The 24,616-nt window shown below is 45.8% G+C and overlaps 1 protein-coding gene and 1 non-coding gene across 3 annotated transcripts in view; both read right to left on the bottom strand.

Annotated features, from left to right (window-relative positions):
• Positions 1 to 24,616, bottom strand: part of GLB1 (galactosidase beta 1) — a 120,905-nt gene that overhangs the window by 77,180 nt on the left and 19,109 nt on the right. For both annotated transcript variants that reach the window (XM_058290589.2, XM_058290588.2), the window contains exons 2-5: positions 11,161 to 11,330; positions 5,452 to 5,602; positions 4,642 to 4,702; positions 3,413 to 3,507 (exon numbers count right to left, since the gene is read on the bottom strand). In XM_058290589.2, the coding sequence (XP_058146572.1) occupies positions 3,413 to 3,507; positions 4,642 to 4,702; positions 5,452 to 5,602; positions 11,161 to 11,330 (477 nt within the window). The remainder of the gene's footprint in view (positions 1 to 3,412; positions 3,508 to 4,641; positions 4,703 to 5,451; positions 5,603 to 11,160; positions 11,331 to 24,616) is intronic.
• On the bottom strand, positions 19,473 to 19,609 carry LOC111767255 (small nucleolar RNA SNORA2/SNORA34 family). The gene has a single exon (XR_002799123.1). It is a non-coding gene; the product is annotated as a small nucleolar RNA SNORA2/SNORA34 family (small nucleolar RNA).

Here is a 24,616-nt window from a genome sequence, read left to right as displayed (position 1 = left end):
CGGGATGCACTCCTTGTGCGTGGGGCTCCCCTATGCGGGGGACACCCCTGCGTGGCACGGCACTCCTTGCGCGCATCAGCACTGCACATGGGCCAGCTCCACACGGGTCAAGGAGGCCCGGGGTTTGAACCGTGGACCTCCCATGTGGTAGGCGGACGCCCTAACCACCGGGCCAAGTCCACTTCCCTCCCCTTGAATATTAACAATAGGTGTTGGTGGCTTTCCTTATTTTAGGTGAGGCCCCACCTGCAGGCCATCACAGGTGACACTGGCCCAGCTCACCTTCCCAAAGAGACACATTTGCGTATACGGCTGACTCCTGCGGCCAGGCTTCCCGCAGCCATAAGTCAGCAGCGTGCGGGGGGCTCCCATGCAGGGGTGGGCGCCTCCACGCTGATTCATCTTCGCCCTGGCTCCAGACGCACAGCTCTTCCGTGTGCTCCTCAAACTCCAGGGCACCGAAAGAGTGAGCTGAGGGAAGCCATCGTTTTCTACCCTTCGGCCTGAATTAAGAGACAGAAACCAGCTTTCCCAGGCACCTATGCACACTGGAACACTGCCTACCAATCCCCTGATTCTTTCTCACCCAACTCTTGGGCCCCTCGTCAGTTCGAGAACCTGTAGGAGGCGTGGACGTGTACAGACATGTGCAGCCACCTCATGGCAGGGAGGAAGGCAAGTGCGGGGCCAGCCGGCCAGGACACACCTGGTCAGGTAGAGTGCCCCAGTGCTTCACAAATTGAGGCACCACCCAGGGATTCTGAGAGTCTGGCAGAAGCCAATTCAGTCAACCAGTAAGGCTTCTGGACACAAGAAGGACACAAGAAGGCCAGAGAGGAAACTGGCCACACGGTGAACTTATTCTGTAGAAAAGGAGACAAAGGCGTAGAAAAAGAACAAAGGAAATCTCCCCAAACGCAGCTCTGTGTCTGACTGCTTAGTTTGAGTGACAACTTTTTTCTGTTTCCTTATATTTTTCTGTACGTACCAACATTCATGCATTCATTCGCTGATTCATTTACTAATCAGGAGGTTAAAATGATGGGATGAGATTCAAACAGGTAGAGCTATGAAAGGCACAGAAGTAGAAAGAGGGCGGAGGGAAGCGGATTTGGCTCAAACGGATAGTGTTCGCTTACCACATGGGAGGTCCAGGGTTCAAACCCCAGGCCTCCTTGACCCGTGTGGAGCTGGCCCATGCGCAGTGCTGCTGCGCGCAAGGAGTGCCCTGCCACGCAGGGGTGTCCCCCGTGTAGGGGAGCCCCACATGCAAGGAGTGCGCCCCGTGAGGAGAGCCGCCCAGTGTGAAAAACGTGCAGCCTGCCCAGGAGTGATGCCGCACACACGGAGAGCTGATGCAGCAAGATGACGCAACGAAAAGAGACAGATTCCTGATGCCACTGACAAGAATACAAGTAGACACAGAAGAACACACAGTGAATGGATACAGAGAAAACTGGGGGGGGGGGGGAGAAATAAATAAAAAATAAATCTTAAAAAAGAATTAAAAATTTAAAAAAAGCAAAGAGGGTGGAGTCACCCAAAGTAGCCAGAGAAGAACACACGAAGACACGTCCCCAGGACCGTTGAATTGCTCCCCCGCCTGGCAGAGTTAGGATTTGATGACAGCAACCAAAAGGTGGTGGCAGAAAAGTAGTGAGTGGAAAAGGCAAGTGATTCAAGGCGCAGACTTGCCAAAACGAGGACCGCTAAAGAAAATGGGAGAGAGGAGCTGGCCATGCAGAGCAGAGTCAGCCCCAAGTTTCAGCCTTGAACTCTTCGTCCAGAAAGATGGGGCTCCTGGAAGCTGAGCCGGTGCAGGCCCACCAGGGGTCAAGGGTGAGATGCTGCCTCTATCACCCTCTGGCAGCAGCACGGGGACCCTTGGGAGATGCCTGCTCCCACCGAGCCGGCTCACAGTGAACGACCGGGCCGCTCAGTCATCTGCTCAGCTCCTGACCCACATCTAGAGAGGCCACGGTCCCCTCCCCACAGCAGCCATCCCTACAAACTGTCCTCAGCCCTGCTCCTAAGAAGGCACTCTGTCCCTCACTTCCCGAGGGCGTGACACCCCTCGCCCCCCTCCCACTTTCCAGGACGCAGCCAGTCCGTCTGCAACGTTATCCTTTTTGATAAGAGAATCCTTGAGAAATGCCCGAGACACGTGGCTCTGTTTTTCTAAATAAACTTTTAAATTATTTTAAAAAGATACAGAGATCATGCAAAATGTTATTAAAAAAACATGGGAAGCGGACTCGGCCCAGTGGTTAGGGCGTCCGCCTACCACATGGGAGGTCCGTGGTTCAAACCCCGGGCCTCCCTGACTCCATGTGGAGCTGGCCCATGCGCAGTGCTGATGCGCGCAAGGAGTGCCCTGCCACGCAGGATGTCCCCCACGTAGGGGAGCCCCACGCGCAAGGACTGCGCCCCATAAGGAGAGCCGTCCAGCGTGAAAGAAAGTGCAGCCTGCCCAGGAATGGCGCCGCCCACACGGAGGGCTGACACAACAAGATGACGCAACAAAAAGAAACACAGATTCCCAGTGCCACTGATAAGGACAGAAGCAGTCACAGAAGAACAAACAGCAAATGGACACAGAGCGCAGACAACTGGGGGGGGGGGGGAGGAGAAATAAATAAAAAACAAATCTTTAAAAAAAAAAAGAAGCCAATATGGGAAAGTGGATGTGGCTCAACTGAGAGTGTCCACCTACCATATGGAGGGTCCAGGGTTCGATCCCCAGGGCCCCCTGACCCTTGTGGTGAGCTGGCCCACGTGCAGTGCTGCTGCGCACAAGGAGTGCTGTGCCACGCAGGGATGTCCCAGCGTAGGAGTGCCCCACAGGCAAGGAAAAACGCGCAGCCCGCCCAGGAGTGACACCGCACACACGGAGAGCTGACGCAGCACGATGACGCAACAAAAAAGAGACGCAGTTTCCTGGTGCCGCTGGATAACGCAAGTGGACGCAGACGAACACACAGCGAATGGACACAGAGAGCAGACAACGGGGGGTAAGGGGAGAGAAATAAATAAAATAAATCTTAAAAAATAAAAAAAAAGAAAGGAAGACAACATGGCCTGAGAGAAAGAGAAGAGACCGCGAGATCAGTGGACTTAGGGCACAACGACCTGCCAGCTGGGTGACCTTGACCTGGTCACTTAACCTCTCAAAAGCCCTCACCTGAAAGGAGAGGGTTGTTAGCAGAATGAAATAACGTTTGTGGGAATCCGGCACACAGCCTGGTCCACAGCAGGCCTTCAAAACCGGCCATGACCCCTACAACGCAACTTAAACCAAAGCACCACCCACGGTGCCACCCCTCAGCAAGGGAGACGGGGTGAGGGGCTCCTCTCCTGGATGTAAGGTGGATGGAAACCTGTCCCCGCCGGCCACGCGCATCTCCGCGGTTACCTGCACCGTGATGATGGGCCCTCCGTTCTGGTAGAGGAGAGGTTTCATCTTGGGCAGAAGGACTCCCAACCACTTGTCCACGGCGGCGAGGTAATCTGGGGAAGAGGACAGGTTTAACACCATCACACGCCGTGCAGACACGCTAACCCGCGCAGGACGCCGGGGCCGGCGGCCTAGACTGGGAAATTCGGGGGTCAGCAGCCACCACCTGAAATGCGGCGGTCATGGGCGGTAGAAGTCCCCTGAAAGCTGTCCTGCAAGGCGGTCATCTCCTCAGCCGAGCACCTCCGCGGGCAAGGACCGGTCCGCCCACGCCTGCCCTTGCCACAGGGACACAAAGCCCAGCGTGCTGGAGGCAGCCAGTAAGTGTTTGTTGAATGAATAAAAAAGCGGCGGAATGGCATGCCCTTCTTTCTACCACAGTAGGGCTTCTTTTTTCTTTTTTAAAACTAAGTCCTCAAAAATTCTATATTTATATTGTCAAATGGGTATAATAAAAATACGTACTTTTAAAAGTTGCTGAGAAGGATTAAACGAGACAGATGTTTCATGTGAAAACATACCACATTGAAAGTGCAAAGCATGAGGGTAATACACGAAGAGGGCGATACACAAAGAGCGCAATATACGAAATATACTGGCCTTTACAGGGCAGGCACAATCAGTGTTAGCTGCTATTCTGATCATTGTCACCACCATCACCAAGAGAAATCCAGACTTTAGAAGACAGAAATGCGGCTAAACGGGGTCTTCTGACTGATTAGGGGACCACAGCTAAAATAACCTCTAGTAGGAGTTCAGAAAGACAAGAAGAAGCTGTGAGTCAAGGAGTGCTCGGTGAAAGAAGGCAAAGAAAAAGAGGAGAGCCTGCAGGTACCATCACAGAAACTACGCCTGCCATTTTGGTGGGCGAGAAGCTATCACTGGTATTGTAAGGTACGAGAAGCACAGGAAGAGAAAGTGTTACAGCCAGTGGGTCAGCCACAGACGGGCGTGGCATCACCTCAGAGTTACTGGTTTATCAGCAAGATCTGGTCAAGTAGTTCAGACCGCCTTATCTTCCCCAGGAGCAGTCTGGTGATACACCGGGCGATGACTAACCCTCAGACTTCCACTCAACTTTCAGAAGCGTTTGCACACAAGTACCCCAGCCTTCAGAAGAGCTGACCCCTTTGAAATGAAGTATCTAAACTTCCCCAGGTTCTTTCAAGACATGGGTAATAACCTACCTGGGTCAGAAGAACGGAGCACAATGGTTTCTTTCTCTAACAGCCAAGCAGGTAATCCTCCCTGGGAGAGGAAGAAAGTAAAGGGGAAGACATTTTGATGTCTATTTCATGATGGGAACTTAGGGGAAACAGAAATGACTATTAGCAGTGAGGCCAAAGGGGAAAAGCTTTAGGAGGGGGGGTATATGAGCTGGGCTTTCTGGATGGCAACTTGTAGGGAAATTAGAAATCGTTGCCCACTAAAAAAGAGATCACTCTGTAATAATGTAATGTTTTACAAACCAAAGTCTTTCTCTACAGATCATTCCACTGAATTTCAAAACGATCCTGGGAGGTAGACATAGCAGATACCATGAACTCCTTTTAGTGGATGAGGAAGCTGAGCTATGGTGAGATAGCACCGGGGGGAGAACACAGGCTTTTCTTTTGTGTTGCTTTGAGGTCCCAGGGCTGGGGATTGAACCCAGGACCTCAAATGTGGGAAGCTGGCCTCAACCACTGAGCCACATCAGCTCCTCTGAGTTGGTTTTTTTTTTTCAAAATTGTTGTTTTGTTTTTTGTTGTTGTTGTTGTTTTTTAAGGAGGCACCGAGAACCGAACCCAGGACCTCCCGTGTGGGAGGCAGGTGCTCAACTGCTCGAGCCACGTGCGCTCCCGCGCCCATGCCTTTTGGCCCTTGCCCCTTGCTCTCTGCCTAGGAGCCTCCCTCAGTTACTAGGCAGCTGGTTCCATGTTGTCTGGCATTCGACTCTTACTCAACTGCTTTGATTCACTCTCCCCGGCAGGAGGAGCCCAGGTGGCCACACTCACCATGTCCCACTCGGCGCAGATGTAGGGCCCCGCCCTCAGGATGACCAGCAGTCCCATCTCATGGGCCAGCTGCAGGAAGTGCTCCACATCCTGGTCCCCAGAAAACTGGTACTGTCCCGGCCGGGGCTCGTGAAAGTTCCAGGGCACGTACCTGCCAGAACACACACGGGGCAGTGAAGGAGGAGAGGCGCAACAAGGGGACATTCTCAGGAGCTCTGCTGACGCGTCAATAGGAGGGGAGAGGAAAATGGGAAGGGTGTTAGGAAAAATGATCCAAACCTTGCGAATGAGGCAAAAGCATGCCTGCATTTCCTTTCGATGGTCTACAGGGCCACCTGGTAAGAAGTAAAAAGCATAACCTTGCAAAAATATCTAACAAGTCACTCCTGCCCCCTTCTGTGGATGGGCCTGTGAGGGCATGGCCTTGCAGGAGAATATCAAATAAATAACTCCTGCCCCCTGTTTCTGTAAATCAGCCTGTGAAAACATGGCCTGGCAGGAAGATATCAAATGAGTGACTTCACCCCCCGCTTCACCTGCATTCTGCTTCTGTAACCCGGCTTGCGAAATTTCACCTAGCAACACATTAGCCAATGAGCAGAAGTTATGCTGATCCCACCTGAAATCCTATATAAACTGATGAAAACTGAAAAATGGGGCTCAGAATTTTTTTTTGTCATTCCTTTATCTGATAGGGATATTCATTAATTATTTAGAAAATGAATTAAATTTACAAGGACTTCTAACATTTCAGTATCCCTCTGCATATGCTCTAGAACAGAAGAGATATTATTATATTCATCAGAAAAATAGGTACAGTACTTAATACTAATCAATGTGCTAACCAATGTATAAGTTCTTCTTTGAGCTGCAATTAATAGATCTAAGCTCCAGATTTGCAATGCCTTACATGTTATTTCTCCATGGAAGCAGGCCATAATGCCAATTGTGTTTGTTTAAGTTCTACTTACATTACTCTGGTAATTATTCTTCACTCAGCCAGCATGCTGCAGCACTGTTTTGTTTTGTTTTTTTTTCATCTTTTAATTTAATTCATTTTGTAAAAATATTACATTCAAAAAATATGAGGTTCCCATTCAACCCCACCACCACCACCCCACCACTCCCCCCCCCAGCAACACTCTCTCCCATCATCATGACACATCCATTGCATTTGGTAAGTACATCTCTGGGCATCGCTGCACCTCATGGTCAATGGTCCACATCATAGCCCATGCTCTCCCACGTTCCATCCAGTGGGCCCTGGGAGGATCTACAATGTCCAGTGATTGTCCCTCAAGCACCACCCAGGACAACTCCAAGTCCCGAAAACGCCTCCACATCTCATCTCTTCCTCCCATTCCCCGCACCCATCAGCTACCATGGCCACTTTTCCCACACCAATGCCACATTTTCTCTGTGGACCTTGGATTGGTTGTGTCCATTGCACATCTATGTCAAGAGGAGGCTTAGATTCCACATGGATACTGGATGCAATCCTCCTGCTTTCAGTTGTAGGCACTCTAGGCTCCATGGTGTGGTGGTTGACATTCTTCAACTCCATGTTAGCTAAGTGGGGTAAGTCCAATAAATCAGAGTGTAGGAGCTGAAGTCTGTTGAGGCTCAGGGCCTGGCTATCATATTGTCAGTCCAGAGATTCAAATCCCCTAGATATATCTTAAACCCCAGCACCAACTACAATTCCAGTAAAGTAGCATGAAAGCCTTGTGAAAAGAGATCCCATCTGTGTCCAGCTCCATCACGCAGAAACACCAGCTCCAAAGAAGGGCCAACTGACATGGCAGTGAACCCCATCTGCCATGACCATAGAACCTGTGGGTCTCTTTAGGGGCTCAGAATTTGGAGACTGACTCTCCTCTGGGCCTGTGTGTAATAAAACTGTTTATGCATCTCTCTGGAGTGCCGGTTTTGGGTCTTTCTGTGGTTCAAAACTCCCGGCTTTGTTCTAACACACCCAAGGCTACTTCACTCTCAGGGGATATATCCTGCTTGGCTTCCTATTTACATTTTTTTTTTGAGGTACCAGGGTAGGAAATTGAACCCCAGACCTTTAGGTGGGAAGCCGGCACTCAACCACTGAGCCGCATCGGCTCGCCTACTTACTAATGATTAGGGGGAAGATTATGTAAAGTTACAGATCAAGCCCAACAGTGACACAAATGGATTACTGTCATACCGAAGACGATGCCAAAGGGTACAGGTTCCTTACCTTTTACAACATAAATCAGCCTTGTGTCTGAAGGCAAATTTGTTTCTGCTCACCTCTCTTGAAAGACCATGTAAAACTCTGTTCTTTGACTTCTTCTTTGAATCAGTTTTGCCATCTGGCTAGTTCCCTCATTAATGAGGTAGAGTTTTGGCACCTGGTCACTATCTATCTGTGAGGCATGTTTTTAGCTTCTTATGCCTATAAGAATCATAATTATAATTGGAAGATAAAGGGGAAAAACTGAAAAATCGAGATCTCCCACATACATTTCTGAACTATCTTCAGAACTACATTTGCAAGGGACACACAAACCTTCCACTTTGGCAGGCCCTTGGAAAGAGGCACTGCTGTGTCTTTTCACAGCAGCTACCCAAGGTAGTCAGACTTGGTGGGAGCGTTTTTTAGTTTATGACCCACAAAGAATGCCCACTGCCATTTAAAGCTTGCTCTTCAAAAATAAAAATATACATAAGTGGTAGCACATTAACTTCAAAGTTTATCAAAATAATCTTTACAGAAGCTTCATAACATAAAATATAACTTGCAATACAATGTTCCCTTTAAAAAAGCAAATATTTATAAGTCTATATAAATATAGAAATGCCTCAATGCTAATTACTACTATGTAAAAGTTTTACATGTTTGTGTAAGGTTTAGGAAAACTGAAAACATCTTTGCCAAAATAAGAGGTAGACTCATTATTTGAAAAAGAGTTTGTAATAAAAATGGTAAAATATTTATGCAAGTAAGCAATGAATGGAAGGTAACTATAAAATGAAATTAGATATAATGATGGTAGATTACGGATGATTTACCACTAGAATTCTTAAAAAGATTTAAAACATAATCTAGAATAGAAAATTAATTCCATATACTTGCTTTAACGCAGTTGCATATATATAGCCATAGTTTATAATTATTTATTACTCTTTGTTAAAGGCATAAAAATTTAGATTAGTATTTATGGATGATTAAGTAGATTTTAAAGCTCTGTGAGACCTTTAGAAATTTAGTGTGAGAACACAGTTTCCCCAATAATACCTCTCATTGAATTTTCTGATTTTGCTGGGCAGAAATCTTTGTCTGTGGCGCACCAGGCGAGAAGAATTTTCCATAAGTGGCCTCTCTAAGGGGACAGCCAGAGGATTGACGAAGGCCAGCGTTTGATAATGGACCCTTCTCAAAGCCCCAGAATCTGAATGCTCTTGAGTCCCATTCCCATTTATCTGCGAAGGTCCATTCTGCGGGGAGTGATGGGGAATCTCCACACAGAGCCCACCAGATCGGGACCTAACGCTTTGCAGCTGTAGGGCAGGGAGGTCAGCAGAATCGGAGGAACCCCCAGTCTGGTGGGAGTGTTCTGGTGGGAGCTGTCTTCCTAAATCCCCAGGCAACCTGAGAGAAAAGTATTAGCAACCAAACAGGAGACTGAAGCCCAGAAAGGTGACACTGAGGCCAGCTAGTGAGATAAGGCATCAAAAGATGGATCTTGGAACCTGGCAAGAAGCCACATGGACGCTGATAACCCAAGATGGCTGCTGGAAGACCTCCCCAGGATCCTGCCATGCAGAAGACGACTTCCTCCAGAAGCCAGGAGAAGCCTGGATATTCCCCAAGGACTTGATCATTGGGCCCTCCTGGGAGATTGATGGGTGGGGTAACCAATCAAAACAGTACATAGCTCAGACTCCTCCCTTGCCACCAGCAAAGGGGTGGAATAATTAACAGTCCAAAAAGCAGGTGCAAGGCCTGAATTCTCTCTCTCCCCTTTGGACCCCAATTCTGGCCACCTTCTCCCCCCCGCATGGATCAACGCACAAGTAAAACCTGGGCATTTATAACCTATAATGGGGAATTGTAGTCTGTAAATCAGCCCACTTCATCACTTCTCAGCCCCTTCCTCTCTACCTGGGACCCATGATCTGTTACTTTCTCCCATTTCTCGTCTCTCCCTGCCTGAATAAATTACTGGCCTAACTCACCCCACGTGCTCTTGAAATTCATTTCTGCAGCATAGTCGAGAACCTAAATAAAATCTGGTAACAATACTAGTTGCCCAGATTCACACGGCTAGAAAACCGACTCAAGATTTCAGTCCAGGTGTGTCAACCTCCAAGCTCAGCGGCCTCCTGATAAAAGATTGTATCAGAACTAGTGTGGCAAAGAGAACCAAAACCCGCCTACCAGCTCCCCTGGCTTCCCACGGCATGGGGAACAAACAAATTGAACCAGGAAGCCGCACCCTCCCATCACGAGGCCCTCTGACAATCCTGGCTCCTATCCTTTTTCCTCAACCCCATGATTTCAGAATTTAAGAGGCGAAACCACAGACAGATGCCAAGATCATTCTGCCAGGGGCCTTAGGACCAGGATAATGGGTGGGATTCACCCAATCTGTCCCAGGAGGCTGCCTCGGGGTTCTCTCACCCTTATCTGCAGTAGAAAAGTTATCTGCAATCCACATCAGCAATGCAAAAACCAGAGCAGCCAGCTCCCCCAATTTCCTTCCCAATGAGTCACCTTGCAACAGCAGATGAGAAGCAACGAGGACAGAGCGCTATTGGGGTACTTCTATAGCCTGAGATTATAGAATTACCCCAACAGAATCAAGAAGGCAAGCAAGGAAGTGGATTTGGCTCAACAGATAGAGTGTCTGCCTACCATATGGAGCGTCCAGGGTTCAAACCCCAGGCCTCCTGACCCATGCGGTGAGCTGGCCCATGCGCAGTGCTGATGCGCGCAGGGAGTGCCGTGCCACACAGGGGTGTTCCCTGCGTAGGGGAGCCCCACGTGCAAGAAGTGTGCCCCCACGAGGAGAGCCGCCCCACATGAAAGGAGCGCAGCCTGCCCAGGAGTGGTGCCGCACACACAGAGAGCTGACACAGCAAGATGATGCAACAAAAAGAGACACAGATTCCCAGTGCCACTGACAAGAATGCAAGCAGACACAGAACACACAGTGAATGGACACAGAGAGCAGACAACAGGGGGGAAGGGGAGAGAAATAAATAAAAATAATCTTAAAAAAAAATAGATTAAAAAAAAAAAAGGCAAAGCAGGTTTCAGGAATCCCTGTAACCAGTCGTATTTCCTAATAGCCGAGAGAAGCTTGGCTGCCTACACGTTCAAAACCTGGCTGGACTTCTGGCTAAATAAAGGTAGGACTTTGGGCCAGTGTCAGCTTCACCCCCATAGACGAGAAGGCTGAGTTCTACCTCAGAGAAACGGAATCATTTGTGCAAAGGGCCCTGCACATGGTACATGCTCAGTCATCACTTCCTTTCCCCTTTGCGAGCCAATAGTCATTTCGTGATTGCTGGTGCCAAGGTCAAGGTTGGAAGACGCGCCAGCCTGGCGCACGCCGCGCCACTTGCAGACCCTTGGCAAGCGCCCCTTTCTGAGTGGCGCCAAGCCGGCCACCTGCACCCCTCTCCAGCGGTGACCTCCCGGCCCGGGGCCGGCCCGCGCCCTCCACTTACGTCTGGACGGCGTTCAGTCCGGCCATCTTCATCTTCAGCAGCCGGTCCTTCCAGTAGAAGCGGGGCACGCGGGAGTAGTGCATGCTGCCCGAGACGTAGCGGAACGGCTGGCCGTCCTTGAGGAAGCAGTCCCGGCCGTAGCTGACCTCGAACGTCCTCTGGGAGGCGTTCTGCAGAGCAAGGGTGGGCTGGCGTGAGAACGGCCGCCGTCTGCATTTCAGAAGCAGACCTTTAGAGGTCGACATATACTGCTTGATTTTTTACAAAGGTACTAAGACTGCATACATGTTATAGCAAACACAGAGGGGATTCCCCGAGGCCCTGCTCCCCACCCCTCCCACATTTCCCCACATTAACAACATGAGTGTGGTACGTTTGCCACAATTGAGGAACACATTTTGGAGCCTTGCCACTAAGCATGGACGATAGGTTACACTGTAGTTTACACTGTCTCCCGTACCATTTTGTAGGTTATGACAAGATATAGAATGGCCTGGATCTGTCATTGCAACATGACTCAGGACAATACCCAAGTCCCAAAAATGCTCCCATATTTCACCTATTTTTTCCTCTCCCTGCCCTCAGAACCTCCGGTGGCCGCAGCCTCCACATCCGTGATAAAAGTTCTTCCATTGCTAGGATCACAATAAGTCAATAGTAGAATACCAGTAAGTCCACTCTGGTCCATATTTTATTCCCTAGTCCTGAGGATTCTGGGAGGGTGATGCCCACTCTGCCTCTAATTGAGAGGGGGCTTGGATCCCGTGGGACAGATGGATGGACTCTCCTGCTTGCAGTAGCGGCAGGTCTTCCGACAGCAAGCTGGCGACCCCCTGCCCACTCAATCAGCCTCATGTGCCGAGGGAGCTCACGCCCGGCTCTCGGCCACGCCAGGCCTGCAGGACAAAGCACAGTACCTCTCGCTCAGCCGGGCCCAGCTACCAGGTAGCAGAACTCCTCACGGAAGACTCACCTGCAGGACTCCCCAAGGACTTCGCTTCCAGAGGCCAGCACCAGTCTGACCACCGGTGGTTGAGATGCAAGTTATACTCCCTGAGAGAGAAAACCTGCTGGCAGGGATCCCCGGTGTTATCGAGTTCAGGGATCTTGGGAACGGAGCGCACACACGCATACACACAAACACACACCCCTGTGGCTGCGACGCACCTGCGCACAGGGTCACTGGGGGCCCCATGACCCATTAAGAAAATTCTAAGTGTAGGGAAGCGGCTGTGGCTCAATCAGCTGGGCTCCTGTCTACCACACGGGAGGCCCTGGGTTCGTGTGCCGGGGCCTCCTTGTGAAGGGCGGGCTGGCTGCGTCTGCAGAGAGCTGGCGGCCCACACCTGTAGAGAGCTCACGCAGCAAGATGACGCAACGAAAAGGGAGACAAGCAGACACAGAGGAACGTGCAGTGAATGGACACAGAGAGCAGACAGCAAGCAAGTCACAAGGAGGGGGGTAAATAAATAAACATTAATTAAAAAAAAATTCTAAGGGTAACATACAGGGTTGAACACACCAGATCCGACATTGGAGCCCTCATCCCCATCCTAGGCGTTGCTCTAGGTCCCAGTGTGAGCCAGGCAAGGTCCCTCTAATCCAAATCTCCTCCATAAATATCCAGACTATCAGACTAAACAATCTCTCAGGCGGTACGTTTCTAAGGATGGGTTGTGATTCAATCTGTAAGCCGTGAAATCAATTTGGGGGAGGATCAGCACCTTTTCTTTTTGTAATCAAAGAGAACAGAAACTATCCGAGTGTACTGCACCTTGAAAAGATGATTACCCTTTTGTGAAACTTGGGTTCTGCAGACATATGGGCATTTGCATATGCACAGGCGTGTGTACTGGGTTGCAAAGCAAGATATATGTTTTACAGTTGAATAGAAGATGGAGAAACACTGTTTTAGAGTCACTTCTAGAACTAAAATGCTAGGATTTATCAGCAAAGACCTCGAAGGGGAGGGCAGAGTGGATTACTGCCCTCTGGTGGAGAGAAAAACACAGCGCCAGAACGGTGAGTGCCAAGGGGACCAGAGCTGTAAGAAACCAACCCCTCCCCATGATGGCCCCCTCATCTGTCTGCTTGTCACTTTTGCTCGCTGTTAGCACTCGTTGCCTGCTCGTTGTCTGTCTGTTTTTTCTTTAGGAGGCACCAGGAACTGAACCTGGGACCTCCTATGTGGGAGGCAGATGTTCAACTGCTTGAGCCACATCCGTTCCCTGCTCTTCTTGTTTTTGCTCGTTGTCTGCTCATTGTTTGTTCATTGTCTACTCGTTGTTTTTGCTCGTTGTCTGCTCATTGTTTGTTGTTTTTTTTTTTTATCCCCCCCACTGATGTTTTTGCTGTCTGTGTCCATTCGCTGTGTGATCTTCTGTATCTATTTCTTTTTTGTCTTCTCTTCTTGTGTTTTTCCTCTAGGCTTCATGCAATTCGATCCTGGGGACCTCTGATGTGAGAGAAGGTAGCCCGTCGCTTGCTCCTGGTTTCTGTCATGTCTTGCCTTGACTCTCCCCTGCATCTCTCTTTTTGTTGCATCATCATCTTGCTGCGTCGCCCACTGCACGGGCCTGGCACAGTTTTTACCAGGAGGCCCTGGGTCCTCCCATATGGTAGACAGAAGCCCAATTGCTTGAGCCACATCTGCTTCCCTGTTTTCTTTAGGAGGCACCAGGAACTGAACCTGGACCTCCTGTGTGGGAGGCAGGCACACAACAGCTCGAGCCACACCTGTTCCCAGGAAATCGCTTTTTAACTCATGTTTTCTGTGATTGGTAGGATTCCTTGTGCATCTTTAAGCTTTCAAGAGCCATTACACTCGCTTTAATTGCAGCAGCAGCACCATCCAAGATGGTTTTAGGGGTAGCCCTTAAGCCGTATCTGGAAGCCACTGTGAGAGTAGGAGTCCCGGGCCCCTCCACGATCACATGGGTCCTGAAATCCAACTGGAGGAAAGGACTGTAGCTGAAAGTAAAACAGCTCAGCACAGAATACATGTGGACAACTAGTGAATTTTACTGTCTGTAAGTTACACCTCAACAAAGCTATCAAAAATGACCACATAATTTAAGAACTCTTTAAAAAAAAATAGGCAGGAGTGCCAATTTCATATCATTGTATTCTCCCATTAATTTCTATCCAAAGTCAAAAACCCCCCAAAGAAATTCACAAAAGTATAAAAATGATTTATTACACCAGGTGCCCCAATGAACGGTTTTGAAAACATTCTCACAGTCTGTATATGACTAAGTGTCAAATAAGGGCTTCCCGCAAGTTCCATGAGTTCCAAGGTGGCCCCTGAGTTAGGGAAATTTGGAGAACAAGGAGAAAGGGAGCAAAGCAATATCAGGTAGATTGGGAACAGTAGAGGGTATTTTGAAGTCCACTTGTCTAGAGGAAGGTTTCATAGGAGCAAACAATGAGCAGACAATGAGCAAAAACACAATGAGCAGGGAGCGGACGTGGCTCGAGCAGTTGAGCACCTGCCTCCCACACGGGAGGTCCCAGGTTCACTGCCCCATGCCTCCCAAAGAAAAAACAGGCTGTAGAGGCCCCTGGATACCAGACAACGCGATTAGCCTTCATTTACACTCATAAAGGGGTACAACCTCAAGATCGGGCCCAAACATCTCCTTACCATCCATTACAAAATCTTACCAAGCACCTACTATTCTTGAGAAATAAAAAGCATAACCTTGCAAAAATATATAACAAGTCACTCCTGCCCCCGCTTCTGTGGCTCGGCCTGTGAGGGCACGGCCTTGCAGGAGAATATCAAATGAATAACTCCTGCCCCGTTTCTGTAAATCAGCCTGTGAAAACATGGCCTAGCAGGAAGCTATCAAACGAGTGGCTTCCCACCCACCTTCTGTAAATCAGCCCACAACCTTGCACCTGCGTTCTGCTTCTGTAGCCCCACTTGCAAGTTTTCGCCTAGCAACGCGTCAGCCAATGAGCAAAAGTCATGCTGATCCCACATAAAATCCTACATAAACCTATGAAAGCTGAACCCTGGGGCTCAGAATTTGGAGACTGACTCTCCTCTGGGCCTGAAATAAATCTGTTCCTCCGCTTATCCTGGGAGCGGGTTTCGGGTCATTCTGCAGTGCAGAGCTCCTGGCTTGGCTCCAACACTAGGTGCTGAGTAACCCCAGAGGGGAACCAAACAGATGTGGCCCATGCCCACAAGAAGCTTCCGTCTCGTGTGGGGGAAACCCAAGAATCAGCACAGTGAGGCCTGAGCGGTAGAAGGGTTAGGGCGGCATGGCAGTAATAAATGGCACGTGACCCAGGCTTGGGAGGGGAGGGCAAGTTTCCCGGAGGAAGGAACACGCGAAACTGTGGTTCTCACCTTTGGCTGCACGTCAGAATCACTTGTGAAAGCTTTTAAAACCAATTAATTATGGGGAGCGGGGGTGACTCAGTGGTTGAGCACCTGCTTTCCATGTACAAGGTCCCAGACTCAATCCCCAGAACCTTCTATAATAAACAAACAAACAAGACAAAAAACTATCAGTCAGGCCTCACCCCCAGAGAAGGGGATTTGAACCCGTCTTGGGTGGAGCACAGACATTAGTGTTTCTTAAAAGCTGCCCAGGTGGTCTAATGTGCAGTCAGGTGCGAGAATCACTGACCTAAGCTAAGCCTTGGACGGAGGAGGAGGAGCTGGTCAAAGGGAACCATGACACAGACAGAGAAAACCGTGTGGGTAAGGGCTGGGAGCAGGGAAATGAGGACTGCGTAAGGAGCCCATACAGATGAAGCATGACAAGCTGCTGAAGCGGAGGAGTCAGGCAGGGGCCAGAGCGAATGAGCCCTGAACGCCATGTTCAAGAGCCTGAGTTGGGACGCAGATGTGGCTCAAGCAGTTGGGTGCTTGCCTCCCACATGGGAGGTCCTGGGTTCGGTTCCCAGTGTATCCTAAAGAAGATGAGCAGATGCAACAAGCCGACGCAATGAATAGACACAACGAGCAGGGAGCAGATGAGGCCGTGCGGTTGAGTGCCTGCCTCCCACATGGGAGGTCCCGAGGTTCGGTTCCCACTGCCTCCTAAAGACGACGAGCTGATGCAACAAGCTGACACCACGAGCTGACTAATGAGCAGACACAACAATCAGGGATCAGATGTGACTCAAACGACTGGATGCCTGCTTCTCACACGGGAGGCCCCAGGTTCAGTTCCCGGTGCCTCCTAAAGAAGACCAAGCAGACAACGAGCAGACACAGCAAACAGACAATGAGCAGACAGACGAGGGAGCCATCTCGGGGTAGGGGGGGTGGCGGGGAGAGCCTGGGCTCAAGCTAAGAACTATGGAGAGCAATTTACACAGAAGAATGATAGGATCAGATATGGTTAGAGGTCTTTTTTCAAATTGAGGTGAAATCCACATTAGATAAAAGGAACCATTTCAAAGTAAACAGTTCAGTGGCATTTAGTACATTCACAAGGTTGTGAATAGCTTCAAACAGTCTAGCTCCAAAATAGTTCCATCACTACAAAATAAACACACAGACCCATCAGGCTGTTTCCGCTTCTCCTCTCCTCCCTCTCGCAACCGCTAATCTGCTTTTTATCTCTGCTGAGGTATTGACTCTGGATATTTCCTTTAAGGGGAATTAGAACCTGTGACCTTCCGTGCCTGGCTTCTTGACCATGAAGTTCTAGGGCATCAGCTGTGTGCTTTTAAAGGTTCAGCAAGAAAGAAACAGGGACGTGGACCACAGCAGTGGAAGCCACGCAGGCAGCGGATGGCGTGGGAACCCCAGGGCCGGTGGCGGGGAAGATGCAGGCACGGGCTAACACGAGGGACTCCCAGGGGTCACGGGTGGAAACAACTGGACAATGGACGCAAAAAAGAAAAAGAAAGGAAGGAAGGAGACTTAGAGATATATGAATGGGGGTCAAGGAAAGGGGTGAGATTGCATGGATATTAAAACTATGAGTTCATAACAACACACAGGAAAAAAGTGTCATTGGTCACTGCAGCAGTTTGAGATAGTTATGAATTCCAAAAATAGATACTGGATTATGTTTGTAATCTGGTCTATTACTGGGCATGACTGAGTTATGATTAGGGCTTTGATTGGGCCATGTCATTAGGGCATTGAGTCCCTGCCCCTTGGTGGGTGGGGACTCACAGATAGAAGGCATGGCAGAGGACAAGAGTTGAGGGTTTCTGATGTTAGAGTTTGATGCCGAAGCTGGAGCCCCAGGGAGAGAGAAGAGCAGTTCACCTGATAGTCTATAGCAGACTTTGTGGAGAGAGGCAAAGCCTAGAGAGCCTCATAGTTTACAGCTGACCTTCTGGAGGAAACAGAGGAGCTGAGCCCAGAGGAACCCAGGAAGCCTGAACCCTGGCAGACGTCGGCAGCCATCTTGCCACAACATGTGGAAATAGACTTTGGTGAGGAAAGGAACTTATGCTTTATGACCTGGCATCTGTAAGCTCCTACCCCAAATAAATAACCCTTTCTAATGGCCAGCAGATTTCGGTATTTTGCATCAGCACCCCTTTGGCTGACTAATACAGTGACCTTTGGAGATTCCTAGAGTACAACTCATGACACTAAAAAACAAGAAAGAATCAAGTAGTTCATCCCTCTTTCACGGAAAAGCTCTATTTCGGGGTCGCCAAAAGTTGTCAAAGGAAAATTCTTCACAGGATTCCAGCTCTTAAGTGCAGAGGCAATGACAGAAATCTGAAAAATCGCCCTTTTATGACTCAAGGGATTAAAGCTATGGTCATCAGTGGAAGGTAACACCATTAAAAAGGTTGATGAAGCAAGAAGGGATCAAACAGATTCCACATGATCCCTCTGGCTCAGTGTTAGCGTCGCTAAAAGTCAATCATGCAGTGATGAATGCACAACTCTGTGATTATACCAAAAGCTGTTGGATGTAAACTTTAGATGGATTGTATGGTATGTGAATATATCCCAATAAAATTGCTTTAAAAAAATAAAAAGCCAGACACCATGTCCCTCATATGTTATGATTCAAAAGGAAGTACCTAATATTCCTCTTTTAAAAATTTTTATTTTTTAATTTATTTAAAATATATACAAATAGTAAATGTACAGACTTTAAAATTTTCTTGTTTATTTCATTTATTCACAGTAAAGATGAACACCCACTTCTATCTTCTTTTAAATCTGTCCATAAATAGCCTTCATCCAATTACGTTTTAAGCATTTATCTTTAGTTTTTAATTACTCCACACAAGCATTTTACATATTAGGGATAGTAATCCTTTATTAGACATTTGTTGCAATAATTAATAAAATGGCAAACTATTTAATAAACAATATAAAAATTCACTTTTCATGCCAAAAAAAGAAGAGAAATTTCTCCTTCTCATCTTCCTAAAGAACATACATCTTACTTTCCAAATATTTGATATATCTCATCAGGAAATTACACCCAGTAAAATTTGTGCCTTTCATATAATAAGGTCATCACATTTAATTAACTACTAGTGCCTGTCCAATGAAATCAACGTTTTCAACCAATATAAATGTACTTTCAGAATTTAATAAATGCAAAAATTGTTGTAGTCCATGATATTACATTATGTAAATATAGCAGAATCAAGAGACATTATGACCATTTCAAAGATAAATTAATAGAAAGCAGGGAAAAAATATCCCATTTTTGGAAACATGACGTTTCTCAACAGTGAATGAAATTTAAGATATTCAAGTTAGGGCTCTGACCATACAATAAGGCACAATACTCAAAGAAGGTCACGGTCCAGAACTGTCCTACTGTTTTGGATAGAAAATCCTTCCACAGTGGTTTCTGGTAATAATTAGATTTAACTGCATTATAATTCTAAAGAACACGGGAAACGGACTTTGGCCCAGTGGTTAGGGCGTCCATCTACCACATGGGAGGTCCGCGGTTCAAGCCCTGGGCCTCCTTGACCCGTGTGGAGCTGGCCCGTGCACAGTGCTGATGTGCGCAAGGAGTGCCCTGCCACGCAGGGGTGTCCCCCGCGTAGGGGAGCCCCACGCGCAAGGAGTGCGCCCGTAAGGAGAGCCACCCAGCGCGAAGGAGGGAGCAGCCTGCCGAGGAATGGCGCCGCACACACTTCCCGTGCCGCTGACGACAACAGAAGCGGACAAAGAAACAAGACGCAGCAAAAAGACACAGAAAATAGACAACCGGGGGAGGGGAGGGGAATTAAATAAATAAATTAAAAAAAAAAAAAAAGAACAAGTTAAATCAAGGATGCCTATATTGTGTACTCCCAGTTTTCACTAGGACTACAAATATATTTTAGCTCACAACTGTCACCAGTGACTCCGATGTTTCTTTCTAATGAATCGACCATAATCCTTTCAAAGTTCTGAAATGTCCAATGCACCACAGGAACACACTTTTTTAGGCTCCTGCTTAAAACCAAAAGCTCCATCAAACTGCTGTCCTTGATTCAGGGCCAACCACGATTCCTCCTTTTGAACCTAAATCTAAATGGAACCTAATTATACCACAAGGAAGCAATAATCCATATCTAAAACGTGGACATTCCAAAATTCAAATGATCTAATTGCTCCAACAAAGCAATTAATTAAAATTAATTAATTTTAACTTAAAATCTTAAAAAAACTTTTTTGAGCTTAATAGGAGATATTTATTGGCTCACAGGGTTTTTTTTTCATTTAAAAAAATTATTGAAGCATATCATTCATACTTGAACATACGTGAACAGTAAGTGTATAGCAAAAATTGTGAACCTACAAAGCAAACACGCATAACGTCATACAAGGCTCCCATACATCACCCCGCTACCACCACCCTGCACTGCTGGGAAACATTTGTTACAAACTGTGAAAGAGCATAGTCAAAGTATTACTACTAACTATAGTCCATAGCTTACATTTGGTGTATTTTGCCCCCACCCATCCTATTTCTTTTCCCAAAAACCATAAAATTTCTCTAACGTGTGCAATCAATAGCATTTGGTGTAATTACAGAGTTGTGTATTCATCACTTCAATCAATAATACAGCATTTTCATTACTACAAAAAAACAGAAAAAACAACAAAAAACAAACCACTCTCATACCCATATGCTAGCACTACTAATTACAAATCCTATGGCCTGCTTTCACCCTATAAAATTATTGGGTACACATTTCAGTAAATACAAATCTACATCATTTTTCCAGCTTCCCATGGAATGGATGTGCCAATGATTTACTTAGCTAGTGCCCCATTGCTTGTTATTTGCTTGTTTAGCGACGTAGTTCTACCCCTCTTGCTGTCATTTTTAACTGCTTTTTAATTGATACATATTAATAAAGCATACTATCCATCAAAAGATTACAATCCATCCAAAATGTACAATCAGTGGTATCTGGTATAATCACATAGTTGTGCATTCAATCTTTATTAGAGCATTCTGATTATTCTAATAATAATAATAAAACAAAAAAGCTCTACCCCTTAATAATTACCTCTCAATCTCTCTATACTTCCCCTGCCTTACAGAGCTGTTCTTGTTTTCTTCTAATTTATTTGTATTTATGTTTTGAATAGATGGAGTCAAACAACATGTAGTACCTTTTGTCTAGTTTCTTTCACTTAGTATATTTACTTTTTTTTTACACTTAATGGAATATTTGTTGTTGTTGTTGTTTTAAAGATTTATTGTTTCTCCCCTTCCCCCTGTTGTCTGCTCTCTCTGTCCATTTGCTGTGTGTTCTTCTGCATCTGCTTGCATTGTCAGGTGGCACTGGGTAGCTGCATCTCTTTTCTGTTCTTGCGTCATCTTGCTGGGTCAGCTCTCCGTGTGTGTGGTGCCACTCCTGGGCAGGCTGCACTTTTTTCATGCAGGGCAGCTCTCCTTGCAGGGAGCACTGCTTGAATGTGGGACTCCCCTATGCGGGGGACACCCTGCGTGGCAGGGCACTCCTTGCGCGCATCAGCACTGCGCATAGGCCAGCTCCACACAGGTCAGGAGGCCCTGGGTGTGAACCCTGCACTTCCCATGTGGTAGGCAGAATCTGCTTCTCTCACTGTAGTTTTGATTTGCATTTCCCAAATCACTAGAGATGCTGAAAATTTTTTCATGGTTTTTTTTTTTTTTTTTTTTTGCCATTTGTATTTCTTCTTTGGACAAATGTCTATTCAATTCTTTTGCCCATTTTTCAATCAGGTCTTTTGTCTTTTTATTGTTGAGGTGTAGCATCTCTTTACGTATCTTGGGATATTAAACCCTTGTCATATACGTAGTTTCCAAATATTTTCTCCCATTGAGTCCACTGCCTTTTCACTCTTTTAACAAAGTCTTTTGAGGGGCAAGTGTTTAATTTTGAGGAGGTCCTATTTATTTTTTCTTTTGTTACTTGTACTTTGGGTGTAAGATCCAAGAAACCACCACCTACCACAAGATCTTGAATATGTTTCCATATATTTTCTCCTAGTAGTTTTATGGTCCTGACTTTTACACTTAGGTCTTTAATCCAATTTGAGTTGATTCTTGTATAGGGAGTCAGAAACGGGTTCTCTTTCATTCCTTTTGTTATGGATAACCAGTTCTCCCAGCACCATTTGTTGAAGAGACTGTTTTGTTCCAGTAACATGAGCTTGGTAGGTTCGTCAAAAAACCAGTTGGCCTTAGAGGTGAAGGTCTATTTCTGGACTCTCAGTTCTATTCCACTGTTCAATGCATCTATATTTATGTCAATACCATGCTGTTTTAACCCCTGGAGCTGTGTAACATGTTTCAAGATCAGGTAGTGAGAGTCCTCCCACATCACTTTTCTTTTTTCAATACTAGTATATAGAACGTTACTGATTTTTGCATGTTGATCTTGTAGCCTGTCACTTTGCTGAACTTGTTTATTAGCTCAAGTAGCTTTGTAGTAGAAATTTCAGAATTTTCTAAGTATAGGATCATATCATTTGCAAATAGTGAGAGTTTTACTTCCTCTTTTCCTATTTGGATGACTTTATTTTTTCTTGTCTAATTGCTCTAGCTAGAACTTCTAGTACAACGTTGAATAACAGAGACGACAGGGGGCATCTTGTCTTGTTCCTGATCTTAGTGGAAAAACTGTCAACCTTTCCCTATTGAATATGATGTTGGTTGTGGGGTTTTCATATATGCTCTTTATCATGTTGAGAAACTTTCCTTCTATTTCTAGCTTTCAAAGTGTTTTTATCAAGAAAGGATGCCAAATTTTGTTGAGTGCATTTTCATACATCCATCAAGATGGTCATGTGTTTTTTTCCCCTTCAATTTGTTAATGTGGTGAATTATATTAAAAGATGTTTCTTGTGCTGAACCACCCTTGTATACCAGGAATAAATCTCACTTGGTCATGGTGTGTAGGTTTTGATACGCTGTTAGATTCTATTTGCAAGAATTTTGTTGAAAATTTTTGCGTCTATGTTAATTAGAGAGATTGATAATTTTCTTTTCTTGTAGTTATCTTTATCTGGCTTTGGTATAGGGTGATGTTGGCTTCAGAAAATGTGTTGGGTAACTATCCCTCCTCTTCAATTTTTTGGAAGAGTTTAAACAGGGTTGGTGTTAATTCTTCTTGAAATACTTGGTAGAATTCACCTATGAAGCCATCTGGTCCTGGACTTTTCTTTCTTGGAAGATTTTTGATGACTGATTCAGTTTCCTTAAATGTGATTGGTTTGTTGAGTCCTTGTATTTCTTGAAACACCAGTATAGACTGTGTGTTTCTAGGAATTAGTTCATGTCATCTAGGTTGTCTAGTTTGTTAGCATACAGTTTCTCATAATATCCTCTTATGATCCTTTTTTATTTCTGTGGGGTCATTTGTAATTTCCCCCCTAATTTCTGATTTTATTTATTTGTATCTTCTCCCCTTTTTTCTTTGTTAGTCTTGCTAATGGTTTGTCAATTTTATTGGTCTTCTCAAAGAACCAGCTTTTGGTTTTGTAGATTTTATTTTTCTGTTCTCAATTTCATTTATTTCTGCTCTAATCTTTATTATTTCTTTCCCTTTGCTTGCTTTGGAAATGGTTTGCTGTTCTATTTCTAGTTTCTCTGGTTGTTAAGTTATATCTTTGATTTTTGCTCTTTCTTCTTTTTTAATATAGGCATTTAGAGCTATAAATTTCGCTCTCAGCACTGACTTTGCTGTTTCCATAAGTTTGGATAAGTTGTGTTCTTTTCTTCATTTGTCTCAATATATTTACTTATTTCACATACAATTTTTTCTTTGACCCACTGATTGTTTAGGAGTATGTTGTTTGGCCTCCACACATTCACAAAATTTCCCCTTTCCTGTCTATTATTGATTTCCAGCCTCATTCCATTGTGCTCTGAGAAGGGGCTTTGTATAATTTAAATCTTTTTTATATTAATTGTGACACGCTTGTGACCCAACATGTGGTCTATCCTGGAGAAAGATCATGAGCATTCAGAAGAGTGTACCTGATGATTTGGAATGCAATGTTCTGCATATGTCTGTTAGGTCTAGCTTGTTTATCATGTTGCTTAAGTTCCCTGTTTCCCTGTTGCTCTTCTGTCTGGTTGTTTTACTAATGATGTGAGTGGTGTGTTGAAGTCTCCAACAATTATTGTAGAGAAGTCTATTTCTCCCCTCAGTTTTGCCATATTTGAAGGAAAATTTTGCTGGATAAAGAATTCTAAACTGGCAGTTTTTATCTTTCAGGATCCTAACTGTGTCATACCACCGTCTTCTAGCATCCATGGTTTCTGATGAGAAATCCACACTGAGTTTTACCGGGCATCTCTTGTATGATGGTTTGCTTCACCCTCGCTGCTCTCAGAATTTTCTCTTTATCTTTGACATCTGTCATTCTGAGCAGTCGGTGTCTTGGAGTAGGTCTATCGGATTTCTTTTGATTGGGGTATGCTGTGCTTCTTAGACATATAAATTCATTTCTTTTACGTTAGAAAATTTTCAGTTGTTATTTCCTCAAATACTCTTTCTGCCTCTTTTTCATTCTTGTCTCCTTCTGGAACTCCCATGAGTTGTACATTGTTGTGTTTCATATTATCATTCAACTCCCTAAGCCCCTGATCAATTTTTTCCATTCTGTCCTCTCTCTGTTCTTCTTCTTCTTCAATTTCAGCTGTTCTGTCTTCTGCATCACTTATTTCTTCTATCATTTTGAGCCTGCTGTTGTATGCCTCTAATGATTTTCAGTTGTTTTTTGTTTGTTTATGGTTGTTTTTTTTTTGAGATTCTGGGGCTAGGGATGGAACCTGGGATCTTGTACATGTGAAGCAGGCACTAAACCACTTGAGCTACATCTGTTTCCCTCAAATATGTTTTTTATCTCACCTGTCATGTCTTCCATCCAATGAACTCTGTTATTTTTCTATTCAGGTTTTCATATTCTTTGTGCTCACCTGGTATCCTCTTAATGTCCCTTATCTCTTTAGCCATATTGTCTTTCAATTCATTATTTTGATTTTGGAGATTTTTATGAATCTTG

Source organism: Dasypus novemcinctus, chromosome 31 (genome assembly GCF_030445035.2).
Source record: "Dasypus novemcinctus isolate mDasNov1 chromosome 31, mDasNov1.1.hap2, whole genome shotgun sequence".
NCBI classification, from domain to species: domain Eukaryota; kingdom Metazoa; phylum Chordata; class Mammalia; order Cingulata; family Dasypodidae; genus Dasypus; species Dasypus novemcinctus.
The sequence above is the reverse complement of the archived record's forward strand: the minus strand, read 5'-3'. Positions and strand labels throughout refer to the sequence as shown.